The sequence below is a fragment of the Beta vulgaris genome, chromosome 1 (assembly GCF_026745355.1).
Source record: "Beta vulgaris subsp. vulgaris cultivar EL10 chromosome 1, EL10.2, whole genome shotgun sequence".
NCBI classification, from domain to species: Eukaryota; Viridiplantae; Streptophyta; class Magnoliopsida; order Caryophyllales; family Amaranthaceae; genus Beta; species Beta vulgaris.
In genome coordinates, this window is record NC_079202.1 from 22,847,256 (window position 1) to 22,874,128 (window position 26,873).

Genomic DNA, 26,873 nt, shown 5'->3' on the forward strand with positions numbered 1-26,873 from the left:
TAGGGAAGAGAGAAGCATATAGATATATCATCCAGCTGTATTTGTTGATTCACAAATTTAAATGAGATCCCTATTGCTATGCTCATTCGACGAGGATAACTGAAACATCAGAAATGCTATTGAAAGACTGCAAGACGCAGAGCTAAAAACAAAATCAATCAAGGACAGCCAGGATTGCACTTCATATCCTTCCACGGTATCATTTTCCTACGATCCCTTCCCCTGAAAGATCTGGCTTTGAGGGCACTGACAGGCTTGCACAAGCTATCAATTGCATTGCTAACCTTTCTTCCTTCTAAGGGTTGAGAAGCCTCGTTTAGGTAGACGTCAAAGAGCATGGCAAGACAATGCACTTGATGAGATAAGATCCAGTTTCCTTGATCCGAAGGTAACATCTTTAGTATGTGAAGATTGACCTACAACAAGAGAGTAAAACATTCATGTGAGAAAGTGACCAAAGTTTTTCTCGCAAAAATAAGAGTGGTCAACGCTAGAAATCATCCAGTCAATACTGTAAAAGTGACCAAGGTTTTTCTCGTAAAATAATTTACTTTGAGGTTTTAACTTGCCAAAAAAATCTAAAAGGTTTTTTCTCGCAAATGATGAATATACAAGGTCATTTGTGACAAATTTTCCAAAATGACATTTGATGCAACAAGACCACCCAAACAAGATACAAAAAGAATTGAAGCAATGCAAGGTGAAGTTTCAAGAATCCCTTCAAAAGAGAAGGTGAAGTTTGTAGAATTTTATCAGAAATAAGCTTCAAATTGAACAGCATAAATCAATTCAGTAAAACTCAGTTGAGAAGAGCAGAGCCTTTAAAAATTTATTGACTACCTCAGCTTCCATGGCACGAAGTTCATTGTACCATACGTGATCACCGGATGAACTGTTTCCACCAGGAGATTGAGAGTGTAAAGTCAATCTGAAAAGAGGGGGCCTGAGTGGATACTCCAAGCTTATACTAATCTGTCGTTACAGAAAATCAGTCAGCATATCAACAAAAAGACCAAACAAAAGAGACAAAAGGGACGTGAAGTTCTGAGAATTCGCTACCTTTGCTTCAAGGTCGACATTCCCCTCTTCCACATATCTTTTATTGGTTAACATTAGATTAAAGTCTTTAACTCCATAATCCACCCATGATATCCCCTCGACAACAGCACATTTGTTTTCCCTTTCAGTTTCCGCAGACTCATCTACTTCACTTTCACTATCCAATATGAGGTCTGTATCATCGTCATAGTGTCCAAAACTATGGCTTCTGGTAGTTTTGACAGGAATTGTGAAACTTTTTGAGATAAGTGTCTTCCTTTTAAAATGATTGGTACCTGATTCTTGATTCAGATCAGCAGTACAAATATCATCAGTCACACCTGCTGGAGGAATCAAAGATGGAAGCTCCCCATCTTCTGTTACAATCCCTATCTCTTCCTTAGAGGAACCAGCTCTTACGGTCTCATTAACATCCAAAGTATCACGGTCTTGATCAATGTCAGCTCTAGGTAAAGAAGCATCTTGGTTAAGAGAGGATCCTACAGGTAACCACCTGCGCACAAAGCACAGGTGTTCCTGTGTGGCCCACGGAACACTTTGACAGTTCAGATAGGGCCATGTAAGGTTTGTAAGTGAATCAAGCTGTTCCCTGTAAGCCAAAAATAACACTCAACAAAACAGACTCAACATGGACAAAAAGAAAAAGATAAGCTAAGATTATATTCAATCATAGCCAACAAAAAATGCATTCTCAAGAACAAATATTTGATTGTGTAATCAATCATACATACAAAAGTCAGCAGCTGCAACTAAACCAAAATAGCTGGGATTCATACATCCAAACTCAGCTACATTCTGGTTTTTCTTAATATCTCTCAAAGCCACTGCCTTGCACTCTATATTATTACTTAAAAACCTAGAATATAAAGCAGTGACTCACACAAGTGCAAGCTGAGCCTTCTTCCTCAACCTTACTCTTTGCACCACCGTCTGCACTCGATTTTGCTGCCGATAGAGGGAAAGTCCTGAGATAACAGCATCTTTACCAAATTCAGACTTAGAAGATTCATTACTAGTCAGTGCGGGGGACACCTCCGGCAAAATATCAATTCCTGCCAAATGCTGGGCCCACTTATATGGCCGCATAGTCCGTGTTTCGTCGAACTCTGCTCCATTACCCGAGAGAAGCTTAGCAGACTGCACCAGTAGCATAGCAAAATTTTAGCGGCGAAATGACCAAGTTGGTAAAAAGAAATAGAACTTGATGACAACTTGGTAAAAACAGTAGCTTAGGTGATATTTTGGTAAATAAAAATAGGTTTAGATTCCATTTTGGTAAATAAAAATAGGCTTTGATTCCATTTTGGTAATTAAAAGTAGGTTCATAGTTAAATAAACCACAATATTTATTCTCTATCAAAATAACCCAGTATTTTTATTTTTATTTTCTGTAAATTCCAAAAACCACCTAAGAAATATGGTATTTTTCAAAAGTCCAACCTTAATTAGTTATATATTATAATAGAAACACTTCAAAAAGCTATGTAATAATTGTTGATGAAAAAATATATATAATGGTAAATATATATTCTCCCTCCATTCCTTATTGGTTGTTCCTAGTCTGATTTGCACATTTGCCAATTCACATCTTTGACTATAAATATATGAAATTATGTATTTGTAAAAGTTACAAAATTTTGATATTATTAAAGTACTAATCACATGACTCTGTTTTTTCTTATATATCGAGAAAAAATTATAAGATTCTATATTTTTCCAAATAGTACCAAGATTCCAACTAGGAACATCAATAAGGAAAGGAGGGAGTAACACATTCACTATATGTCACTTTGTATAAAATCTATTCAATTAAATAAAGCTTACTTTATAGTTTTAATCAATGAGAGCAAGCAATTCTAAGCCAAGAAATGACTTGGTTAGCTAATTAATTGTTATTTTTTTCCGTTGATGAGATAAATCTATCATTAAAAGATCGTTCGACATCATTTTGGCTTTTCAATATACATTTGTAATTTTTTTCTATTTCTTGAATGTTACCTGGTATGTTAAGTATTTATTATTTTTACATGAAATTGCTACAATAATTTCAGTGTGACTAAATAATATTATGGTTTAGATAATTTTGTAAAATTTACAAAGCGAACGTGTAAAGTAATGTGTTTTTTTAAAAGTAAAACTAAGTAGTGTTTTCTTAAAAGTAAAACCAAGTACTGATACGGTTTTTTTAAAAAAAAAATCTTTTTAGCTGGTTTTTTGAAATTTACCGAAAAAAAAATTCAGGTTACAAATGTCAAATCTAATATTCTCGTCTATTTGACTAGAAACCAATTTTTATTTACCAAAATGGAATCCAAACCTATTTTTCTTTACCAAAACGCAACCTATGCTACTTATTTTACCAAATTGTCACCAACCTTGAATTGATTTTTTTATCTTATGCTACACACAATAACTAACCCTTCTTCCCCAAGCACAATAATGTATAGAACACAGTTTCACACAATAGCTAAAAATCATCCAGCAACTAACACGACATAAACAAAATGATCATACCTGCTGAGGTAGTTCAAGGCCCTTGTCATCAGGGAATAAATTGCAAATTATATTATTTTCAGGCTCTTGATCAGAACCCTCAACGCCCACACATACAACATTCAGCTTATACAGATACTCAAACTTCAAAGTAACAAGTCTGGGAGGCTTTGGATCAGAAACCTCGTCGTCACACACATGGAGAATGATTCTAAGCGGATGAGGTTGATATATTCCAGCTGTCTCAATATTTTCCTTGCCAGCCACCTTTCTGGGCCGTTTTCTCCTCCTTTGGCCATCATCTTCCTCATCCACTACATCATCATCAATCCGCGAATTCTCCTGCATGGATGATATGCCTGGACAACAGAGCTTGTCAGTCCATTCACACAAACGAATGAAAATGATATGTGTAGCTTATTGACTAGGCTTCGAATCATTAAACACTGAACTCCATTGGCATTAGGACATGTCGTAGCTACTGCCTGGATTTGCCTTTTGTTTTCTTAACTGAAGCAACAAGATTAACACATGAAGATATATACTAATATAGTAAGTGGGCATACATGGAAATATTAGCACATGATGCATTAGCCTCTTTAGGACATGGTTAACCATCAACCAACTTTCTTCCTCTAAAGGTAGGGACAAAGTTGTCATATCTCTTGAGGTATACTGGACAACCGACCATTTAACTTTCTTGCCTCCCCTTCTCAGTCTCTCATATTAATCGCAAATAAACGAGAACTCCTTCTCCCACTCTGTTTGTTCATTTAAATATTCTCTCTTTGTTTGTTTGCTTTTCATCAACCCATCTGATGTCACTGAAACACCTCCAAGTACACATCAAAAATACTTAGCCTGAATCTACTTAGATTGAAATGCTTTTCAAAGTTAAATTGTGATTCTTACAGAACATATCCACACAGTAGAGCATGCAAATCACTAGATTCCACAAAATTTTAACCAGAAGTAACTTGACTCTTTGTTTTATCAAGAATTACAATAATATGCACCATTTTCTTACAAGTGAAATTTACACTAATCATCTCTCCTTGGAAATTACTACCCCTACAGACAACAGCGAGAAGAAAGAACTTCATGAAAACTTTTTCTATAAGTCTTCCTCCTGGTGCCAACAAAGTCATGAGAAAGTCAGCTGATCTCCCAAACACATTCAAAGGTTTTAAGCACCCCGCCCCCCACCCGGAGAAAGTGGCATACACTCTCCAATTCTGCGGTCGCCGCTAGACCTTGCCACCAGTTTGCAGCAACTTCACTTTAAAAATCCACTAGCTTCACGCTGATTATCATCCCTAGAATTTGGTACCTGAAGGGGTTCAAATCAAGGTCTAGCAGTTGTCCATACCTTGGCCACAATGACTTCTTTGCGACTTTACCTATAATCCTGCTATCTTCACAGCGAAAATAAAGATTATATAATAAGCCAGAATTCAAAGAGGTCAAGACCAGGTTATATTGACAAGACAGAGTGACAGTATATTTCTATTGATGTTTATAAAAACAAAATAAGAGCTCAGCAAATCGGGACATTTCCAAAAGTTCTGTTGGAAGAAGGTTACGAGAATTCATTATACTGTTACGAGAACTCATTATACTGTGACATAGTAGCTGCTAGCTATCTCTTGCATTGACAGAATGTGGGAGTATCACCGAGTTGGTTACTAGCAAGGAAAGCCAAACGACGAGTTAGGAGGATGATCTACACTTTAGCTATTTGAAGTTAACTATATTCCATACATAATTTGTGAGAATTGGTAGCACTAAGTCTTGCACAAACATGACTTTGTAAATACTGAGCATATATGACTGAAAAGATCTAACCTATGATACTCGGACTCAGGTACGATGGATTAAAACGGGTACGGATCTGAGCGTTGGATCCTTGAAATCTCAAAATCTAGGAATTGGGGACACATTTTAAAAGGACTCAGAATATGAACTTGAACTCGAGGACACAATAATTTTTACAGTTTTAGTACCAATTTTTAATTTTGGAAAGATGTTTTTCTTTTAAAAGTATAACCAAAAACTAGCTTTTTCCTGTAAAATTACAATTTCCTGTCAAAAATTTAGGCTTACACAGTGCCTTTACTTAATTTTTGTAGAGAATAAAAGTATAATATAGTATGCTAAGTGCATGGGGAATACACACTAATGACCTATCATAACGAAAGTACTTATAAGGTTGCACAGGGAAACACAATACTTATAAGGTTGCACAGGGAAACACAAAAAGGAGACCCACTTGCCCAAACAAAGTAATAAAGTCATTATTTAGTTTAAAGGAGAGAGAAAGGCTGAAAGAGAAACAAGAGAAAAGAAAAACATAGAAAGAGAGAGAAGAAGGAAAAACGCAGAAAGAGCGACAAAAGAAAAATGCATAAAGCACTGACTTCCAACGATGGCTGCCTGAGGAAGAAGGAAGCGCCGGGTCCAATTTCACCTACCCAGGTCCGACTCGTATTCCATGTCCACACCCGAGTCGCATCGTGCTGAGACGGGTAAATCGGCGAGTCCGAGCATCACTGAATCGAACACTTCAGAACTTGAAAAAGGAAAAACTCAGATGGCAAAACCACATAATCATGTTTCCTTTCTAAAAAATAGAAGATTAAAAGAAGTGACACCAGAATGGGAGGCAACTGAACATTCTCGATCACAGATTTTTCTCAAAAACGTTGACAACTATATTACTATTATTTTCAGTAATAAAAGTTTCCACGGACCAAGAAAAAAGTATGCTCTGCTAAGAATACCAGGAGTCACTATGCAAAAAGGAGGATTTGTGTGCTAGTCACATTATCATTTTGTTAATATAGGTTCTCCAAAAACCTCTAGATAACGAGCACAAAGTGATCCCAGCATAATAGCTCCTTCTGGAAAGAGATGTGTGGAAAACCTATTTTCGAGAAAAATATATCAATCATCTTTATCCACAATAGAGGAGGGCCATCAAGCTGATTGACATGACACTTAAACCCTTGATATCACCTACTGACCAAAGCCTGCAGGCTACATCTTTTTGTGCACAAGAATATCCACATCATCAAAACTGTTTTATAAAATTTGTGCTAAAAAAGCACCAATTTCAGTTAAATAACGAGGAAAGATAACCTCTATCTGATGGAGTACAAACCGAACTGAATTACCATCAAATAGTATTTTCTTACCAAAAGAATAAATGAAGTTTCTAGAAAACCTTCGTATGGTACTATATTACATCCTGATGATACAGCACAACCTTCACATGGTACAATAAGACATCCTGGTGTTGACATACAACCTTCAAGTCATCAAGTGCTACTATAAAACCTATTTACGGTACTAAGTGTAACCACGAAATCTGATAGGGGTACCACCAGAACACTTCTTATCACAAACGGACAATCTCTTGTTTGAAACTATCAGTGCACTCACAATATAGATGATAGCGGTATCTCAGCACTCATTTAAAAATTGTTGCAATTAATCTCATTATTTCAAAGCATATGACATGACCAGAGTAGTTAGGTTGTGAATCTATTGACTACAGTTCATCCTTGGACTGCATGCATTGTAAAATAAAGCAAGAAAAAACACCAGATGAATCTCCAAATTCTATCTTCTGAAATAGCAAGATTCAGGAATTTTGACAAATTTCTTAGTTACCAGAATTCTCAAATCATGTAGGTTCCTCAAAAGGAGATTTCAAGACAGTACTATCATCCCTCACCATGGACATAGAGACAAGGGCCTGATGTAACAAAGAAGAGCAATAAAGTAAAGGCAAGGAAAATGAACTTTGAAGGATGCTCTCTGCCTATCTCCCTGTCTATTCTTTCCTGGAAGGGAACTTTTAGCTGTTTATGTTTGACTAAGGGGGAAAAGAGAAATGTGGGAGGCTCAACCAGAAAGATTTCACATAGAAATTATAGGCTATATATTTTAAGGAACCTGCATATTAGACTTCCAGGGCAAGTTTGAGAATCATGAGTACCTGCCAAAGTATCCATTTTTTCCTTCAGAAAACACATGTCTATTTTTGAACACTTGTAGAAAACAAAGTAACTATCAAAAGGAAAACCGCAAAACGTTTGCCAACAAAATATGCTTTCAAAATTAAGTCAACTCATTCTTGGCTACTCACTCCAGTCTATAGAGAGACTCTCAGCGAAAATTCATCTACTCTCCTAGCTCTAGATTGAGAAAATCACCAATGAGTCTCTTGATCCTACACGGCTACACGCTTGGAAACACATCAGAAAACCAAAGCGTGGATTATGCACTAGGGTGCACCATGCTCATTGTGCACCCAAAAAGAACATGTAATTTATATGAAAGAGCACGAACATTTTTCAACAACTTTTCTACGTTAAAAAAGAACACACGACTTACAATTAAAGAACGTGTATATTTATATTTATAAAAGAACGAATGTCATAATGAAAAGAACATATAATAAATGAACATCTACACTTAAGGTAAAAGAACATATACCTTTTAAATTTAAATTTGAAAAAGGAATCTTTAGTTGCAAAATTTAAGGAAGCAAATAACAATAATTTTCTAAAATTATAGACTCTAAAAATGATAAAACAACGTAGTTTAGAAAAGGGTGCACCATGCTCTACATGCACTTGGGTGTATGTACTACAAAGGGATGCTATGAACTACAATAGCTAGATCAGAAAAGTGATGATGCTTAGAGACTGAAAATGAACGTCAATTGATTAAAGGGAAATTACATAAAGTAGATAATTTTCAAGACTTCCAAAGGCTTGAAACTCACATATTTCTCCATACTTTTCCCTTCTTAATTTCTGCTATATATACCACTTCGATTCCTCTCTTTCTCTAACTTGGTGGATATTATCGAAAAGTAATATGAAGATTTGTTTTTCGGTGCACCCACACCATATAATGAGTTGCGCACGCACCTCTTTCTGGGGAAAGATTCTTTTCAGGGTTTATTTTCTTATATAAATACTTTCTTTGTCCGTTTCTTTCTTCATTCACAATATTGTTAACCTCAAACACATAGCCTACCTTTCTTCTCTAGGCTTTGAACAGTTCTTAAGAAATTCCAACCTTTAAGTTCGGGATATAGAATTCAAAAGTGGTGTGTCAACCTTAGGGGGGTTCGTCATTATAAGCATGCATGAGGGTGAAATTCGCTTCTAAGGAAGTGGCCTCCACACAACAGCGCAACGTTATTCTTATGAGATTCAATTAAGTATTATCATTTCTTTGTCTATAATGATTCTTGATCAACCAATACTAACTCTGTAGCTTCTTTCACAAACTTCCTGATAACTTAATTGTATTATGCTTTCGAATCCTTTATATAAGTTCTTAGCAAGGGATATGTAATATAATGTGACACTAAACTGAACCCATTTGACCCCTTTGAACAAACTAAACCCAGCCTCCATCAATCATATTCTATAGTGTGGAGATACGAAGAAGTTTGTATTGTAGGACTACAAACCCAAAAACAAAATGAAGATACACAGATAAAGAAACAACAAAAAAAAAAAACCCCAAAGACCAAATTAGACAAAACTTTAACTAAAGACACTAGGTTAAGGAGGAGAACCAAATTAGAATCCTGTCATCCATAGTGAACCCTGTAATACTATGCACTAACATGTATCTACGAGTAAGATCATCTCATACCCAGGACTAGAGAGAAGTGGAGTAGTTTAAAAGCAATAACATTTTGGACCCATCTCTAACAACTTTCTTTCATGTTCCCAAAATTCAACACCCAAGCCCCATAATCGGTATGTTCACTACTATTATGCTCCATACCAATATACTCCATATCCCACATGTGCAATTCTTGCTCCTTCCTTACACCTCATTCTCTCCTATATTTTTCTTCTCATATTTCTCCTCACTTCCCTAGTTCCCTCTAGTCCAGTAAAAGGAGCCCACAGGCCACAACCATCTTTACGGGTAAATTTATGACATGCAAGTATGAACTAGTTTGTGGCAAATTGGAATGAAGGTTTGCTTGAGCTTGTGCTCATGTGGGCGGTGCAACTGAAGATTAAAGTGTGTTTGAAGAATAGTAAGTTATCTATGATTGACAGATGGTTGGCCCAAAGAACACAACCTATATTTAGTTTTAATAGTATCCCAGAATAGCGTAGTAGTATGTTAATAACAAGACAAATTATACTAGCTCGTTCCATCAATAACATTTTTTCAAGTGGGATTAGATTCCCCATATTGGACTAAAATAAACACCTCTATATAAAAGAGAAATTTCATTGGTAAAAAGAAAAAAATCAAGTACAGTTCTCTCCTAGGACAAATATACTCAAAGATGGGGTTACAAGTCTACAATTTCAATGTTTGGGCTGAGCGGTTAATCACCTCCAACTTAGCCATTGGATTCTTATTCTTTAGTGCTTATCAATCACACAAAACTTGTTGGCTTGAATAAGAATGATAAAGAAGGGTTTGGAGTTTGCAAGAAAGCTCCTATAGCCATATTGGCAGCGCACATGAAACGGAAAGAAACTAGCATATCTTTTCCTAGCCACCATCGATTAAGAAAACGGAAAAGCCTCTAATTTACTCAACTCTTAAAGGGCTTTAGCCCTAATTAAAGAAATCAAGCTTCTTATTTGTAAGCACTATGTTCATGCAATTCAGTAATAGCTAATTATTCATATAGGCCAAACACTCCGCCAAAGACGCAAAACTAATTTTTTATTTTGAAAAAATTAAGAAGGAAAACAATTGCAGATACCAGTGTCTTTACATGTTTGCTGCCGGATAAAGACTTGAGCATCTTTCAAGCTTCCAATAATTTCCAGCTCGATATGCTCCCCAAAAGCTTCCTTTTGAGCCATGAACTGTGAGTAAATAATATACAATGGCAGCGGAAGCAACTCTGCTGCATGTAGCTGTTTTTGTTTCTTTGTATGTAAAAGTCCTAGTTGATTTTGTGCAGGCAATGATGCTTTCTTCAAAGCCTTGAGATGCGAGGGTAGACTTGACAAGAACTTCTTTCTGTTGGCAATGGTCTCCAGGAGACTTTTCTTCTTCTGTTCGAGCAACTCACGAAGCTTGCAAAGCTCTTTTCTCTGTTAATTAAAAGTCATGTCAGCAGTTATCCCCAGTATAACTTCCTCCACACAACTAATTTTGTAGAAACGGTATAATGTATTAATAAAAGAAATTTGAAAAGTCTAGACAAAATGGCCAGCTAAACAATAGAAAATCAGAAAATAAAGCTTTCCAGCCCATTTTGTATCATGAAGAGAAAGCCTAGTTTTATTTTTTCCTTTGGGGGGGGGGGGGGGTTATCAAAAAATGTAATCATACAATCAAATAGTCATTCTAACTCAGTTATAGTTAAGGATCAGTGGAACCAATCAACTACAACCCTTATGTTTCGAGAGGATTAGAACTTTCCACTCTTAGTGAACTCACTCTTACAGCGTTTTTTGGTATTGGATACACAAAATGGAAGGAAAGGGGCGGAATGGGAGAGGAGGGAAGGTAATGAAAGGGAAGGAAAATATTTTAGATACTTCTCTTAACAGAGAAGATGAGGTAAGGGGGGGGGGGAGAGAGAATCAATTAGCACAATTACCTTTCATAAATTCTGGATTTTGATTAAAAAAAATCTGAATACATCACCTAATTTCTGATATGTTTTTGCCAAACAAAAAAAACATCATCCCAAAAGTGATGGAAAGGAGGGCAGAAAGAAAGTGAACAGAGAGAGGGGGTTTGTACTGTTGAAGATAGGGGAGAGAAAGTGATGAGAGAAAAAAGACAGTGGAAGGAAGGAGAGAGAAAAGTACAAGGGGTAATCAGAAAATACATTTGGGAAAGTATACCTCATTTTTCATTCTCTTCCAGATCTTTCCAATTTTGGAGAGATTTGTTTACTGAATATTGTTGGGAAATAATTCCTTCCATTTCCCTCCCCTCCATACTTTGTCATCCAAATAAGAGAAAACTCTCCCTTTCTTATGTCTTCCTTTCCCTTCAAATCTCCCTATTCAAACAAGCTGTTAATACTGGATAATCTATCTAACCCTCACCTCGGTATATATTACAAAATTGCTCACTCTTTCTTGGGTGCTACCCTTTTCCCAAGTAACTAAGTGTCTGGTCTATTACTAGATTAGCCCTTCCTACTATCATAAATAATATGCCATCTAAATTAAAGTATTGCCCTAAGCAGTGTCAATGACTTCATTGCCCTCAGTATTCTTCTTGTGCTTCTTCATTGCATAAGTGAATAGCAGAGGAGGGTTAGGCTGATTCTCAGAGAGAGGGGGCTGTAAATAATGAAAGATACTCCATCTTTTAGTTTTCACACTATCCATTATGGCACATGTCCCAGAATAAACTTTCCACCCCTCTTGCATTTCTCTCTCTAAATCACTTTGTCTTAATTTTTCTCTCTCCACCCAAAATAAATTGGGTGACAGCCTGAGCCTGCAATCAAAACCCTAGGCCAGCATCCAATTAGGTTTTTCATAGCAAGATGAGCAATGAATGTATGATGACACAAGAATGCATGATGAAATGAGCAAATCTCTCACCTAGATCAATAGCTAAAACAGGCACTTTCTTGAACATATGTAAAACAGAACAGGAAATCAACAGAACGATTACCATTTCTGCTCACAACTCCGCAATAGCATAGCGACGCAGATAAGTAGTAATTACCTGGAAAAGCTCATAATTAAGCCTCTTAAGCATCAAGTTGTGAGCAGTATCATTTGATACAGCAGTTCCTTTGAACTCTTCAGGAGCTTGACTAAAAAACTCAGCCTCAGTAACAAGTTGAATATCAGGATACTTGGATTTAAAGTCTTTGCATGCCTTTATAGCTTTGAGGTAGTGGCTCTTCTCATACATCAAATTATGAAGCTGCAAAGTAGTCGAATCCACAGGTGCTTTCGCACGTTCAGTCTCAGCTTTCATACGATCTTCTTCAGTCAAGATATTACGATTTGCCTGCATCAAAGGTCTTGTATTACAACCTTACAAAGGAATAAGTAATCTATATTATAAAATAATATCCTTAGAGCACAATCAATACTAATGAACCTTAGTTTAAAAGGCGCGAGGCGCAATGTGAAGGTACGCACATCCTGAAGGAGAGTGCTAAAGTGAGCAAAAGTTTCCTAAAATAAGCAACATAAAATAAGCAAAAAAGCCGGTTTTCAATTTTCATCTTAAAGCTGGATTTCAGCGGATCCTACCCCTATATATATATTACTCTAAATTTTCTGATTGGTATATATCTGGTCTACATATGAAATTAAGCTACTTGTTGCCAACTACGGTATTTATAATTTATTAAGTCCTCCCAAAAGAATAATTCAAAGAAAAACAATCTAACCAAAGGCTAAGAACAACAGAAGTAGAAAGGAGACTAGGTAAAAAAAAACAGAAAAATTGAAGTAATCTCATGCAATTATTGATGGCTTTTGCTCCCATTTACATCTTAAAGACTAACTAAGATGTAATTTGAACTCTTTTTTTCATGTTTAAAACTCAAATCTTCCCTTTCTCTCCCTTCTTAACCAAAGGCAACCAAGATGTTCACATTGAACCTTAGCGAAGGCGGTATGAGGCGAGCTTGATGAGCCTGGCTTGCAGGATGCGCTTTGGCTCGCACCCATGGAATTAAAACTTGGTCATTTTTTTACGTAGCGGCCAATCTGTAACGGATTTGGAAGTTGTCGTCTCGATAAATCCCGTTATAGGACGTCGTGACAAGAATTACGTCCTTCTCGCCGTGTCCTATGTTACGTGACAGTGACTCTCCACATTTGAGCGTTCTTTTTCCCGCTATGTCTCTTCTTTTGGCAGAATTGGCGAAAGAAAAAGCATAAAATAGTAAGAAAAACATGTACACACTCAAGAAGGGAAAATAAATTAGTGGGAACATCTAAGTTTGGATGTATATGAGTTTTTTCTATTATGATGAAGAAAAAACTTCTTAAACCATAAATTTGTAAATATGACGTTAAATCCCTAATGTCGCGTTAGCCACAATCCGTTCCATAACATCATATACAAGCCGCTTCCGCGATAACATGACCGTTACCACGACCGCATACGGCGATGTTTTCTATGCTCGCGCCTCCTCTCGCCTCGCACCTAGGCTTGCGTTGGGCGCGCTTTTTCAAACTAAGTAATGAGCACCATTATAAACAATAGATTAGCAAGGTTTTATCCTAGTGACATGACGGCCATTTCCCGATAACAAGTTTACAAAGACATGGGCCCATAACAACATAACATCCCCTTGGATGCATACTCTATCATGAGTTATGGGGGCCCTTATCAAACAATAACCTACTCCATGATGCTCTTGGGAATTCAAATTATTAGGTTAATACTGTTGCAACTGAAAGCTCGAAAAATTGCTTAAGTAGTGCACGATTGAATGCAAAGCAGATAAAAGACCAAATAAATAGTTTTCAAGTTAAAACTATTACATGTCTTCCACATTGATATAAAAATGTTAAAACTCTGACATGTCTTCCACGTTGATACACGTTCCATACTAAGAAGTATGATTTCATGATATACAACTCGAGATCTCATCTCTTGTATGTTCTACTCTAATGGTAAGAGATCGACACTGGTAAAGGACAACAATTTCTTTCATTTCACTCGGAGTCACATTACTCTATAGAAAGAACGGAAACAACAATTTCTTTGTTTAAGCAGGTTATCTGAAGTTCTTGATTGATTTTTGTTTGAATATGGAAGTCAAGCAGCTACCTGAATAGGCCTTTAGTGTTGTCTTTGGTCAACACTTCATTTAAATATAGAATTCAAGCAGCTAACTGAATAGCCTCCTCCAGCTTTGTTTCTGGTGAATACCACCTAATCAACTAGTCTTCATGAATTTCAAATATAGCCCATACAAATGATGTCCCCTTTGTAAAACAATTTCCTTAAGTTCTTGCAAAGATTTTAGAGTTTGGACACACACTCTATTTCCCACCCTTTATTTGCAGAATTTTTTGTCAAATACAACCCTTTAAAGTGACCACTTTGATAATTGCAACCCTTTCATTTCAATCTCTCCAATTGCAGCCTAAAATAAACCAAACTCTTTTAAGTTGCAGTCCCAAGGCGTTTAGGCATGAAGATAGGTTGGATTTGGGTTGCAACTTAAAAGTGTTTGGTTTATTTAAAGCTGCAATTGAAGAAATTGAAATGAAAGGATTGTAATTCACAAAGTGATCACTTTAAAGGGTTGCATTTTGCAAAAATTCCTTCTTTGCATCGGAATATTTTGGGGGTGATAATCTCTGCCGTTGGAATATGTATATTCAATTCCATCATTCAAAGCTTTCAATCAAGTAACATGGTCTAGAGAATCTCTAGCAAAGTAGCACTGGATTAGGTATTTCCAGTTATATCATTCAAAGCTTTCTGTCAAGTAATTATGGTCTATAAGAAAATACGAGCTTCCATAAGGATATTGTAGACACAAAATTGTGTCTCCTCATTTAAGACACTGATGATGACTAATACCTCCATCAATTGGTTCGCATCGAAAAAAGCAAAAAGAACGAGCCTAAAATCAACTCTAGTTCAAGTCCACTCCTTTTAACCCATTTTCTAAGCTCGTTCTACAAAATGTTTCCAAATAGTTTTAACAAAGCCCATTACCTAAGAACTCCTTTTCTAGCCCATTTTTAATTAATGGAATTTATTTATTTGATTTTGTTAATTTTATAAAATATTTCAAAATATTTGTTTTAAAAGATTTTCAGTCAAATATCTCGTAATTAGGGAAAAATTTATGTTTTTAAAAGATAGAAATTGCAAAAAAAATTCTGGTGTTGACATGCCTCAGGAGTAAGATGTTGGCCACAATTGAAAAGGTCTTATCAGTAAAATTTCCATTTATAGGCGATCTAGGCATAGGTCAATCCATTCTAAAAATTTCCTCATTACCCCTTGTGGGAAAAAGATTACACAAAGGATTCGTAAACGTGGCTGGAATGCGTGTTGCTTGCGAGACGCAAGAAGTATTGTGATCAGCACATAGTTTGCATCTTGCATGTTATGATGTGCTCTGAATACCATATCTGATTTTGGCTTCTTTTTACCTATAAATATGGAGCATTTTGTATTGCATCAGTTTTAGACTATCTCTCACCTATTTTACACTACACATGCATATTCACGCCTCAATCCTCATCATCATCACTTCACAAACATCATCACCTAATCATCATCATAATTCTATTATTTAATCACGAACAGAAGCATCAACTCCTAAAACTACAAATATATATCCACTTGATCTTTCAAGTGCTGGGTATATGGTTCGAGTTCATGGAGGTGTTTGGGTGTGGAGATGAGGTTGCGTAGAAGGGAAATCGTCGAAAAATGGCTTCATAGGGTATCGCCCGATCAGGCTCGCAACGATTTTGGCAGCGGGACAAAATTAAGCTTTGCCCAATCGGGCCAGGTAAGCGAATTACGACGCGGGCCTGAGACACTTGTTACCTTGGCTTTAAGTGCCCAATCGGGCGTGGGTCGCCCGACGGGGTGCTTTTGTGCGGTTTTCGATTCCAAAAACGCGTTTTTCCCGAGGAGTATAAATATAGTGCCCTAATTACGTCATTAATTGTATTATTCATCATTATATACATATGAGAGAGAAAGCTATAGAGAGAGTTCTTGAGCGCTTTTGTAATCTTTCTTGAACATTCATCCATTCCTAGTGCATATTCGTGGTTTTTCTCCCAGTTCTTGGGTTTCCAAAGTAAAAGTTCTTGTGTGTTCTTTCTTGCTTTGTTATTTGTTGTTCTAGTATTGCTTGTTATTATTTCTAGATTGATAGTCAATAGAACTTACAAGTGGTATCAGAGCTAGGTTGGTTTATTGTCTAGATCTAGAATAATTAACATTGGAGGATGCAAAGATCAGAATTGAGAAGTTTGATGGAGCAGATTTTGGATATTGGAAGATGCAAATAGAAGACATCTTATATCAAAAGAATTTGTATCAACCTTTGTCTGCAAAGCCAGATGACATTGAAGAGGCTAAGTGGAAGGTGCTCGATCGGCAGGCAAGATTGACATGGGCTTGGAATGTGGCGTTCAATGTCAAGGATATCAAAACAACGGCGGAATCAATCAAAGCACTTTCCGATATGTATGAGAAACCCTCGGCAATGAATAAGGTATATCTGATGCGCTGTTTATTTGATTTAGAGATGAATAATGGTAGTTCTGCTGCTGAACATATTAATAAATTTAATTCAATAATAAGTCAGTTATCTTCGGTTAATATTGTCTTTGAGGATGAAGTGAAAGCCCTAATTTTATTGTCCTCCTTACCTGTTGCTTGGGAAACTGTAATAACTGCTGTTAGTAATTCTTCTGGTAAAGAAAAACTGTTTATGATGTTGTCCGTGATCTGATTTTGAGTGAGAGTATTCGAAGGAAGGAGAGTGGAGATTCATCTGGAGCACTGAGGGTAGAGGGAGGGGAAAAGGGAGGAACTTTCAGGAAAAATCGGAGTCAAGGGGGGGGCGGAGTAAGTCAAAAGGCAGGGCTAGTGTTACTTGTTGAGGTGTGGTAATGAAGGACATTTAAAGAGAGATTGTCCTAAGAGATTGAATGGGAAAGGGAAGAAGAAGGTTCAAGAAAGTGATGATGAAGAAGATGCATCAACTAACTTGATTTCGGAGTACGATTCCGATGCTTTGATGGTAAGCATGGATGATCAGGAAGAATTGGTTGGGTGCTCGGGATCATGGGTCTTGGATTCGGATTCTTATCATCATTCCTCACCATGCAAGGAGTTGTCTCGGAATTTCAAATCCGAAAAACTTGAAAAGGTCTATCTTGCATATGGCAAGGTAGTGGAAGTCATGGGGAAAGGTGATGTGAGTGTGAAACTCACTCATGGTGGCTCTTTGGAGTTGAAGAATGTCAAGTTCATCCCAAGGTTGAAGAAAAGCTTGATATCGGTAGCCTAACTTGCTACATCGGGTTACAAGGTTGTGTTTGAAGGTGGTTCTTGGAAGATTGTCAAGGGAGCTATGATCATAGCTCGTGCGATAAGAAGCGGAACACTTTACACCATGGGGAGCACAATGAAGGGGTCCGGGATTGGGATGAGAACTTCATGTAAAGTGTCGTTTGGTCGGAAAACTATCGATAGTGGGCCAAGGGATGAGGACCGTGGTGAAGCGGTATCCTGGTGGCAAATTGACCGGTAAGCGCACATGGTGAAGGACAGCACACAAGCATGTTGTGCCGGAAATCCTAAGTGTGTATTGTTCGAGTGGGAGCAATGTGAGTTTGTTTTTAGAACAATGAGAAGCTTCTTTGGCTTAGGTGGTAATTTGTTTTATTGAAGTTTGATGAGACTTCAATGTGCTTCTTTGGTTGGAGAGGAAGTGGTTATCTTCCTTAATTGTAGAGGAAGGGATTTTCATTTGGTTGTGCTTGTCTCTAAGGTGATCCGACCTCCGTGTGTAGGTTCATGGAGTGGTGGTGCGATGATTTGGAGGTTAGTCATTAAGAATCAGAATCAAAGTCAGTGTAAACTTTGATGCCTTTTGTTGGAGTTGGTGCAAACTTCAATGTTAGTTTCCTTGGTGTAGAGGAGATGTGTTATCATGGGATGCTTGAGGTATGCCATGGTTTGGACATGACTAGACATTGCTTTTGCAGTGGAAATTGTGTGTAGGATGATGAAGGTATGAAGTTTTCTTCACTTACACCTATCTCCAAGTGGGAGATTGTTGGGTATATGGTTCATATGGAGTTCATGGAGGTGTATGGGTGTAGAGATGAGGTTGCGTAGAAGGGAAATCGTCGAAAAATGGCTTCATAGGGTCTCGCCCGATCGGGCCCGCAACGATTTTGGCAGCAGGACAAAATTAAGCTTCGCCTGATCGGGCCAGGTTAGCGAATTACGACGCGGGCGTAGCTACCCGGTCGGGCCCGAGACACTTGTTACCTTAGCTTTAAGTGCCCGATCAAGCAGGGGTCGCCCGACCCGATCGGGCGGGGGTGCTTTTGTGTGGTTTTCGATTCCGAAAACCCGTTTTTCCCGAGGAGTATAAATATAGTGCCCTAATACGTCATTAATTGTATTATTCATCATTATACACATATTAGAGAGAGAGAAAGCTATAGAGAGAGTTCTTGAGCGCTTTTGTAATCTTTCTTGAACATTCATCGATTCCTAGTGCATATTCGTGGTTTTTCTCCCAGTTCTTGGGTTTTCACGTAAAAGTTCGTGTGTGTTCTTTCTTGCTTTGTTATTTGTTGTTCAGTATTGATTGCTATTATTTCTAGATTGATAGTCAATAGAACTTACATCAAGCCCCATAATCATCGTTGTATCTTCCGTCATATCATCATCATCAATTTTCTTTTTTATTCCAAAGCTAGCACAAGCAAATTTAATAAAGAAAACTTTCAAGGCTTGTTCCAATATTCGATTGAAGATCCGTTTATACATACGACCTTAGTTTCCAAAAGCGCGCCCAAGGCGCGCCTAGGCGTGTAGAGGCGCACTAGAAAACGCATCTTCGTGCGCAGTCGCAGGCAGCACGAGAGGCGTAAGGAGGCGCGCGCTTCTTGCCGCCTTGTGAGATGATGTGATTTTTGTTGGCGGTTCGCACTCTTTTTGTGTTTTTACGAACTCATGGATGAACAACATAAAAATAAAAGGGATAGGCTCTTAAATCGCATTTAAGAGGTTCTCTTGTGAGTCTCGGCTCCAAGATCACACAAAGTTGCGGTTTGTGTATTTGAACTGTCAGTTCTATTCAAGCACGACAAGCTTAACACTTTTCTTAAACTCTAACACAATTGATTTTATTCATGAATGAAATAGCCTTATATAGGCGTGCAGAACACAAAGCAACCGAAATAAACCCTAGTCCTACTAAGGCTAGGCAAGCTAAGAACAAGACAATAAAGAAATAAACATACTCCTAATCCAAGTAGAACAAGCTCAACTTGGTGAATACTAACTAGACTCCTAATACTATTATAACTCTACTCCAATTAGAATTCTAATCCAACTAGGATTTGGACTTCTAACTCAACTAGAATTTCAAACAAACTAAAACATTAAAAAGACTCCTAACAGAACTAGGAATTCTAATCCTAATAGTTTTAGGAAAACTAATTCTACTAGAACTAGGAAATAAGCAAATCCTAACAGAACTAGGATTTGTAAGAAACGAGCCATCTCTCACATGCATCATCCCCTCTCTTTTGAAAACATCCCTTGTCCTCAAGGGTCTTCCGGCACCAAAAAAACTCCCTCGCCACGCACCAATAAAACCTTGTATGTGTCGAACCAAAGCTTCTTAACAACCTTGAAAGGACTCTCATCCATTGGCTCATCATTCTTATGATCAATATGCATCTTTTGAGCACTACTAAGAGAAAGCCACACATGGTCACCTTCACTTAGGCGTGAGTCTGTCAAAGATGCAGCAAATTAGCCCTTCTTTCCTTCTTGTTGCTTGTGGTCTCTAGCATCTCATCTCGGCATGAGCGTAGATAAACATGACCACCACCATCTCGAACACTCGATGCACTCTCCTTAGGCATCGACAACAAGCTTCTCTAAGGCGGCAATGGTTTAGGCCCACACGAGCACCATCCACGAGCATCGAATACACATTGTCTCGACCATGGTGTAGTACTTGTCGATCATATTGCCACGGGCGCCCTAAAAGTAACAAGCAAGGAGTCGTTGGAACTACATCAAACTACATTTGATCCATATAATCCCCCACTCAAAAACCTACGAAGGCCCTCTTCATAACCCGCACACCTCCATCATCACTCAACCAACTTAGCTTATACGATTTTGGATGATCTTGTGTAGGTAACTCTAACGAATCCACCAAGGAACGAGCTACAACATTGGTGCAAGAACCCGAATCTATGACGAAATTATAGACCTTACCATTGATCAAACATCTAGACTCAAATATGGTCTCACGTTGCTCATGTGTTGCTTCCTCCAATGGTGCTGCCACCAAAGTCCTTCGCACAATCAACCCCCTCTTTTCTTCCGATTCATAGATAGGTGTCGCAAAAGGCTGAGTCTGCCATGGCATGCAACGTTGCTTCAGGACTCCTCTCATCCTCCCTAGATTTCTCCCCCGACACCTCTTCCATATGTTGTGTCAACAAGGCAAAACGTTCCTCCAAAGTAATCAACATCCTATTAGGATGTTGTTTTGCAATATGCCCTTAGCCTTGGCACTTAAAACACACTCTTTCCCTCATCCCTCTTTGACCAGCCGTGGGATTAATAGGGGGTTTAAATTCCTCTTCACCTCCCTTCCCCTTGTCCTAAGTTTCAATCTTTACAAAAGAATAAGAAGTTTCAGTTTTAGGAGTGAAAGGAAAACGAAAGCTCTTACCTTTAGCCTCCTTTTGCTGCCTTTCCACCTTCGTAGCTAACTGACATAATTCATCAAAGGTGTTGTAGACTTGTAGTTCCACGCAATTAACTATAGGTTTAGCTATGCCACTCAACAACTTCGCCATCTTTTGTTCTTCCTCCTCCTTGCATCCACACGATGGGTAAAGCTTCTCAAACTCACTCACATACTCTTCAATGGAACGGTGATCTTGCTCAAAGGAATTAAGTCTAAGATAGAGTTCTTGTTTATAAGACTTGGGAACAAATCGTTTCATCTTCAGTTTCAATTTAGTCCAACTTTTGATCTTTTCTTTCCCTTCTCGCACTCTTTGGACTTGGAAGGAATCACACCAATCCGAGGCATAATCTATAAGCCTTAGAATAGCATGAGAAAAACGTTGCAACTTATCTATGTCCTCATGATCAAACATCCTTTCTATCCTCCTCTCCCAATCAAATAGGCTTGGGGATCTTTCAATCCATTAAAATCCGGAAGGTCTCCAATCTTGATCAATTCACTCCTGTCGTGGCGTTCTCCCCTCTCTAAGATGAGTTTCTCAATCTCCCCATGAAGTTACAGTATGTGTTTGGCATAGTTATCACTCCTAGCCTCGTTCTTTTCAAGCCTTTGAAGCAAAGCATCCAACTTTTCCATATCGGGACCCATAACAATCTGCCAGGAATTTTCGTCAAAAGTTTGAGATTGTTATGGCTTCGTTACTGATCGGATGGGCTGAAATTTTGACACAATGTAGCCCTGTATGTTATCTTTCCACAAAATCAAAAAAATCACAATTTGGCCACCGCACGCGCCCTCACGCGCCGTCGCAATGAACCCTGCTCTGATACCACTTGATGTGATTTTTGTTGGCGGTTCGAAGTCTTTTTGTGTTTTTACGAACTTATGGATGAACAACAATAAAAATAAAAGGGATAGGCTCTTGAATCGCAGTTTAAGAGGTTCTCTTGTAAGTCTCGGCTCCAAGACCACACAAAGTCCCGGTTTGTGTATTTCAACTCTCAGTTATATGCTGTGAAGCTCGGACTCGGCCAGCCACCCTGCCGTACCGGTGTCGACACGACACGACACCGGTGCCGACACGGAATCCGGACTGAACGCGGGGAGGAGAAAGTGGACGCGGCATCGATTACCTGTAAACCCTAGATCTAAAAATTGACCTAGAAATACACGATTTTATTTCTTGAGATATTGGGGCTTTTACTCGGGAGGGTGAGTCATTTACAATGGTCTAACTTTCGTCATCTTACCGGCCACTTCTCCGGCGACGGTAGAGGAGAGAGAAATGGAAGTTACTGGGTGTTGCTGTTCTAGAAACCCAGATGGTGAAGATCTCTTTTTTTTATCTAATAATTTAAGGTGAGGTGGGAAACCAGAAAGGGGGAGTTAAAAAAATCACGTGAACCAAAAAGTGAAAAAGTAAAGCAATAAAACTGGCCTATTAAATTCAAGAAGTAGTACAGCAGCAGACAGTTGTACTACATTACATTTACACCTTTTTGTTTTTTTAGGAAACATTACATTTACTGATTTACACCTCTTTCTCTTCTCTCTCTCAAAAAATAGTAAACCTTTAGCTTCTTTTTCTCTTTTACTTTTTTTTTTTTACAATTATACTAGAGCTTTTGAAGTTAAATCTAGAAAATAATATTTCCTAATACTTAACTGCTGTGTCCCCGAGTCCATATCCACAATTTGGACTCTTCAAAAACGAGTCCACGAATCCTTAAAATTAGAATTTGAAGGGTCCGACACTTGGACCCATACCCGAGTCCGACACCCGTACCCGAGTCCGAGCATCCTAGGTTATATGCAAGCATGACAAGCTTTACACTTTTCTTAAACTCCACAAAACTGATTTTATTCATGAATGAAATAGCCTTATATAGGCGTGCAAAACACAAAGCAAAGAAAATAAACCCTAGTCCTACTAAGGTTAGGCAAACTAAGAACAAGATAATAAAGAAATAAATACACTCCTAATCCAAGTAGAATAAGCTTAACTTTTTTTTTTTTAGGGGAGAACAAGCTTAACTTGGTGACTACTAAGTAGACTCCTAACACTATTATAACTCTACTCCAATTAGAATCCTAATCCAACTAGGATTTGGACTTCTAACTCAAATAGAATTTCAAACAAACTAAAACATTAAAAAGACTCCTAACAGAACTCGGAGTTCTAATCCTAATAGAATTAGGAAAACTAATCCTACTAGAACAAGGAAATAAGCAAATCCTAACAGAACTAGGATTTGTAGGAAACGAGCCATCTCTCACATGCATCATGAGAGGCGCAAGGCGCGCCACTTTGGTCGCCTTTGGTGGAGAAGCGCCGAGAAAGCAGATCTAAGTTGAAAAATAAAAGAAAAACCAAAATTTCTTCAAATTTAACAAACCTTAGCTTTGATTTACTAATTCGAGCAAAAGCCCCTTGTTTATCGCATTAATTTTTGTCAAATCCAACCCCTATTTGAAATCCCTAAATTGGGAGTAAAACCCTAATTTACGATTTGGTAGCCATTGGTGACCGCCAACTCGCCAGAGGTGAAGGATATTGCCGGCGAGTCATGTACCGTCAGCATCGGCACCATAGCTCACGTGTCCTTAGCCGACGAGCAGTTTCTCTCTTCATCGTCCGTAGTTTCTCTCCTCTTCGTTTCACTCTAGAATGTCGACGGTTTGGAAAAAAATTTCTTATATCACGTGGGTTTTTTTCTTATTTTTTTTTTGGCTTGTCCTTCCCTTTTCTTCTGTCCTGCTTAAGCCTTGACTGCTTTTGTTTTTTACTTTTTGTTTTTTTTCTTTATCCTTATCCTTTCCTTTTTATTATCTCCTGCTTCTGTTCTTCTAATATGTATGACCAAATTGCTTTTTTTTCAATTAAAATTTACAATTGACTAAAAATATGCAATACTAAAATCTACATTAGCTAATTCAAAGTATAGGCAGGTATCTTTTAAATTACAATACCTTATAGATTTTCAATTAATTTTTTATTTTGAGCATAAACTATGTTTTATCATTGATTATTAAGGTTTTTAACACCAAATGTGCGCCTCGCCTACGAGATGTGTGCACCTGCGCCTTGCGCCTCGGTGTGCCTTGCGCCTTTTAAAACTAAGCATACGACCTAAAGGGTCACCTTTTCAATTCCAATTTACTTTTACAACTAATGATCGATTTTTCATGATGTAGATTTTAATTATGTGCTCGCGATTGTAAATATTTTAGTATCTTAACTACCTCTAATACATATGGGATATGGTCAATTTCTATAAATCCTGATTCTGTTAGGATTTGTTTATTTCCTATTTCTAGTAGGATTAATTTTCCTAATTCTATTAGGATTAGAACTCCTCGTTCTGTTAGGAGTCTTTTTAATGTTTTAGTTTGTTTGAAATTCTAGTTGAGTTAGAAATCCAAATCCTAGTTGGATTAGGATTCTAATTGGAGTAGAGTTATAATAGGATTAGAAGTCTTGTTAGTAGTAACCAAGTTGAGCTTGTTCTACTTGGATTAGGAGGGTGTTTATTTCTTATCTTGTTTAGTTTTTCTTATCTTGTTATTAGTTTCATAATATCAGTAGGATTAGGGTTACTAGTTTCTTTAGGTTTGCACGCCTATATAAAGGTTGTTTCGTTCATTAATAAAAGTCAGATTTTGAGTTTAAGAAAAGTGTTAAGCTTATTGTGCTTGCATAGAACTCAGAGTTCAAATACACAAACCGCGCCTTTGTGTGATCTTGGAGCCGAGACTCACAAGAGAACCTCTTAAACTGCGATTTAAGAGCCTATCCCTTTTATTATTATTGTTGTTCGTCCATAAGTTGATAAAAACACAAAAATAGTTCGAACCGCCAACAAAAATCACATCAACCTGATTGCAGATATTTTATTTCTTTATCTTGATTGCTAGATTATTTTACATGTGTAATTAATTTATTTATATTGATAGCACTGCACGATCACCTTTAATTTATTTTTAGCAAAGACCTAAATAAATGTTCTAACGACTCAATCAGATAACTTTGACAACCTGCTAGGACCTTGTAATTTGCTATTTAATGAAGCAGTCGATCGAAATTAGATCTTTGATGTTAAAAAAAAATTTGAGGGGCAAAGTTTTAAATTCAGTACAACTGTGCACTCAATCTGTCACAACCTCATTTATGTATATTTAGCTTGTGTTTAATCAACAAAACATTTGGGCCCAGTCATTGTACATTTATATAATACACATTACACATACAGAAAAAGGATAGAAGGCCTGACATGTAATGATGACTAGCTGTTATTATAACAGAACGAAAAAGGAGAGAAGTAGTATAGAGCTTATCATCTTTTGTAATTCATTCAAAGAGTACAGAGAGAGAAGTGTCACCTCTCGAAAGTAATAAAGGTTGCATTAAGCTAAGAACACTAATCTTATTGAATATGATCCTATCCTTACTCGTTTTGTTCATAATTTCCTAGCTTAATACAGTTTACACTTGAATTTCTTTAGTAATTATTAGCACTTCCAAGGTGAGATGAATTAACATTTGCTTTGTTATGCACACCCAAGGGGCTCTCACATACTAGAATATCTAGGCTTTTTGAACACGACAACTTGTGCACAATCGGCTTTTAGGAGGTATACCTTGCAAAAACTTCTAATAGACCTTGCGTTTTCTATTCCTAGCTCATGTCCTTTTTGTGTATAAAACCTACGACTGCTAGCAACAAATTTGCCCCATTCAAGCTCATTTCCATGAAATACCATTTATACTCCATCTGTGCTATGGAAGGATTTAAAGTGTTCACCATTTTCCGCAAGACAATGCAATATTTCTGGCTCGAATGAATTGACTCCTCTAGGGAATGGATGCTAGGATACACAAGGTGAGAACTGAGAATAGACAGAGCTATCAGCCTATAACACCTCCATGCTCTGGTCTACATACAATTATGTAATTGCAATAACTGACACACCACAACCACGCTGTAGAACACTAGAAACATAGACTTTTATAAGTCCAGTACAATGAATAAAGCATGAAATCTACCAATGTACAAATAATTCATGAAACAAAATACTCACTTCGTTCCTAAATAGACTTCTCATTTGCTTTTATCAAAGACAAACTTATGAATTTTGACAATATCACCTAATATATAACTAACAGAAACATAGTCACGTGAATCTTGTTAGATTCATGTAAATTCAAAGTAATAACTTTCTTAACATTTACGTAAAACGATCCACCGGAGACTGTATATTGGAGACCGTGCAAAAAATACATATAAGAAGTCTACTAAGCCGCAGAAGGAGTACAAATCGACCATGAAAACATTGAAACAAACCCTAGAAGTGAGAGAATAAATGATAAATAGAGGAGAGAAAAGAACCTGGCGGAGAGAGACAAAGTGGAGGAACATCTGAGTGACTAGCTCGCGAAGTTCAGGTTTTGCATCATCATCTCTTTTGAGAGAAAGCATCTTGGCCACTATTTCTTCCACACAAGTCTTGCTCTCTTTTAGCATATCATACGGAGATTTCTCTACCCTTTCGGCCGCCATTGCAGGAGAAACTACAATATCTTCTAACGTCGATACTGCGGCGGAGGCGGAGGCGGAGGCGTCTTCCATTTTAGCATCCATAGCTAGTCTTTCTCTCTCTTAGCTCGGTCCGTGAAGAAAATTATTCAGTTCAAAGAAGCACTTCCTGGGCTATTTTTCCCCTTCGAATTCGAAACCTCCAACCTCTTCTTCTGTGTCAAATCGAACCAAACCTACTGCTATTTTTTGAGGGGGGCGTTTGATTCGATATTGGAATCAGCTATGGGTTTAGTTTTAACTTCTCTCGTACAACAATCAAAATCCAACCCGATTCA

At 37.6% G+C, this 26,873-nt stretch overlaps 1 protein-coding gene across 2 annotated transcripts; it reads right to left on the reverse strand.

Moving 5' to 3' along the window:
• LOC104899206 (THO complex subunit 5A) lies at positions 1 to 26,873 on the reverse strand. 2 transcript variants are annotated; one of them, XM_010686367.4, is made up of 8 exons: positions 26,389 to 26,873; positions 12,256 to 12,546; positions 10,328 to 10,652; positions 3,574 to 3,911; positions 1,940 to 2,196; positions 1,060 to 1,648; positions 841 to 972; positions 1 to 416 (listed from the first exon to the last, which is right to left on the reverse strand). In XM_010686367.4, exons 1-8 carry the CDS (start codon positions 26,638 to 26,640, stop codon positions 159 to 161), a joined length of 2,442 nt encoding a protein of 813 aa, XP_010684669.2. In that variant the 5' UTR covers positions 26,641 to 26,873; the 3' UTR covers positions 1 to 158. The 2 variants fall into 2 exon arrangements, with proteins under 2 accessions (XP_010684669.2, XP_010684661.2); XM_010686359.4 differs by having other exon boundaries at positions 10,316 to 10,652.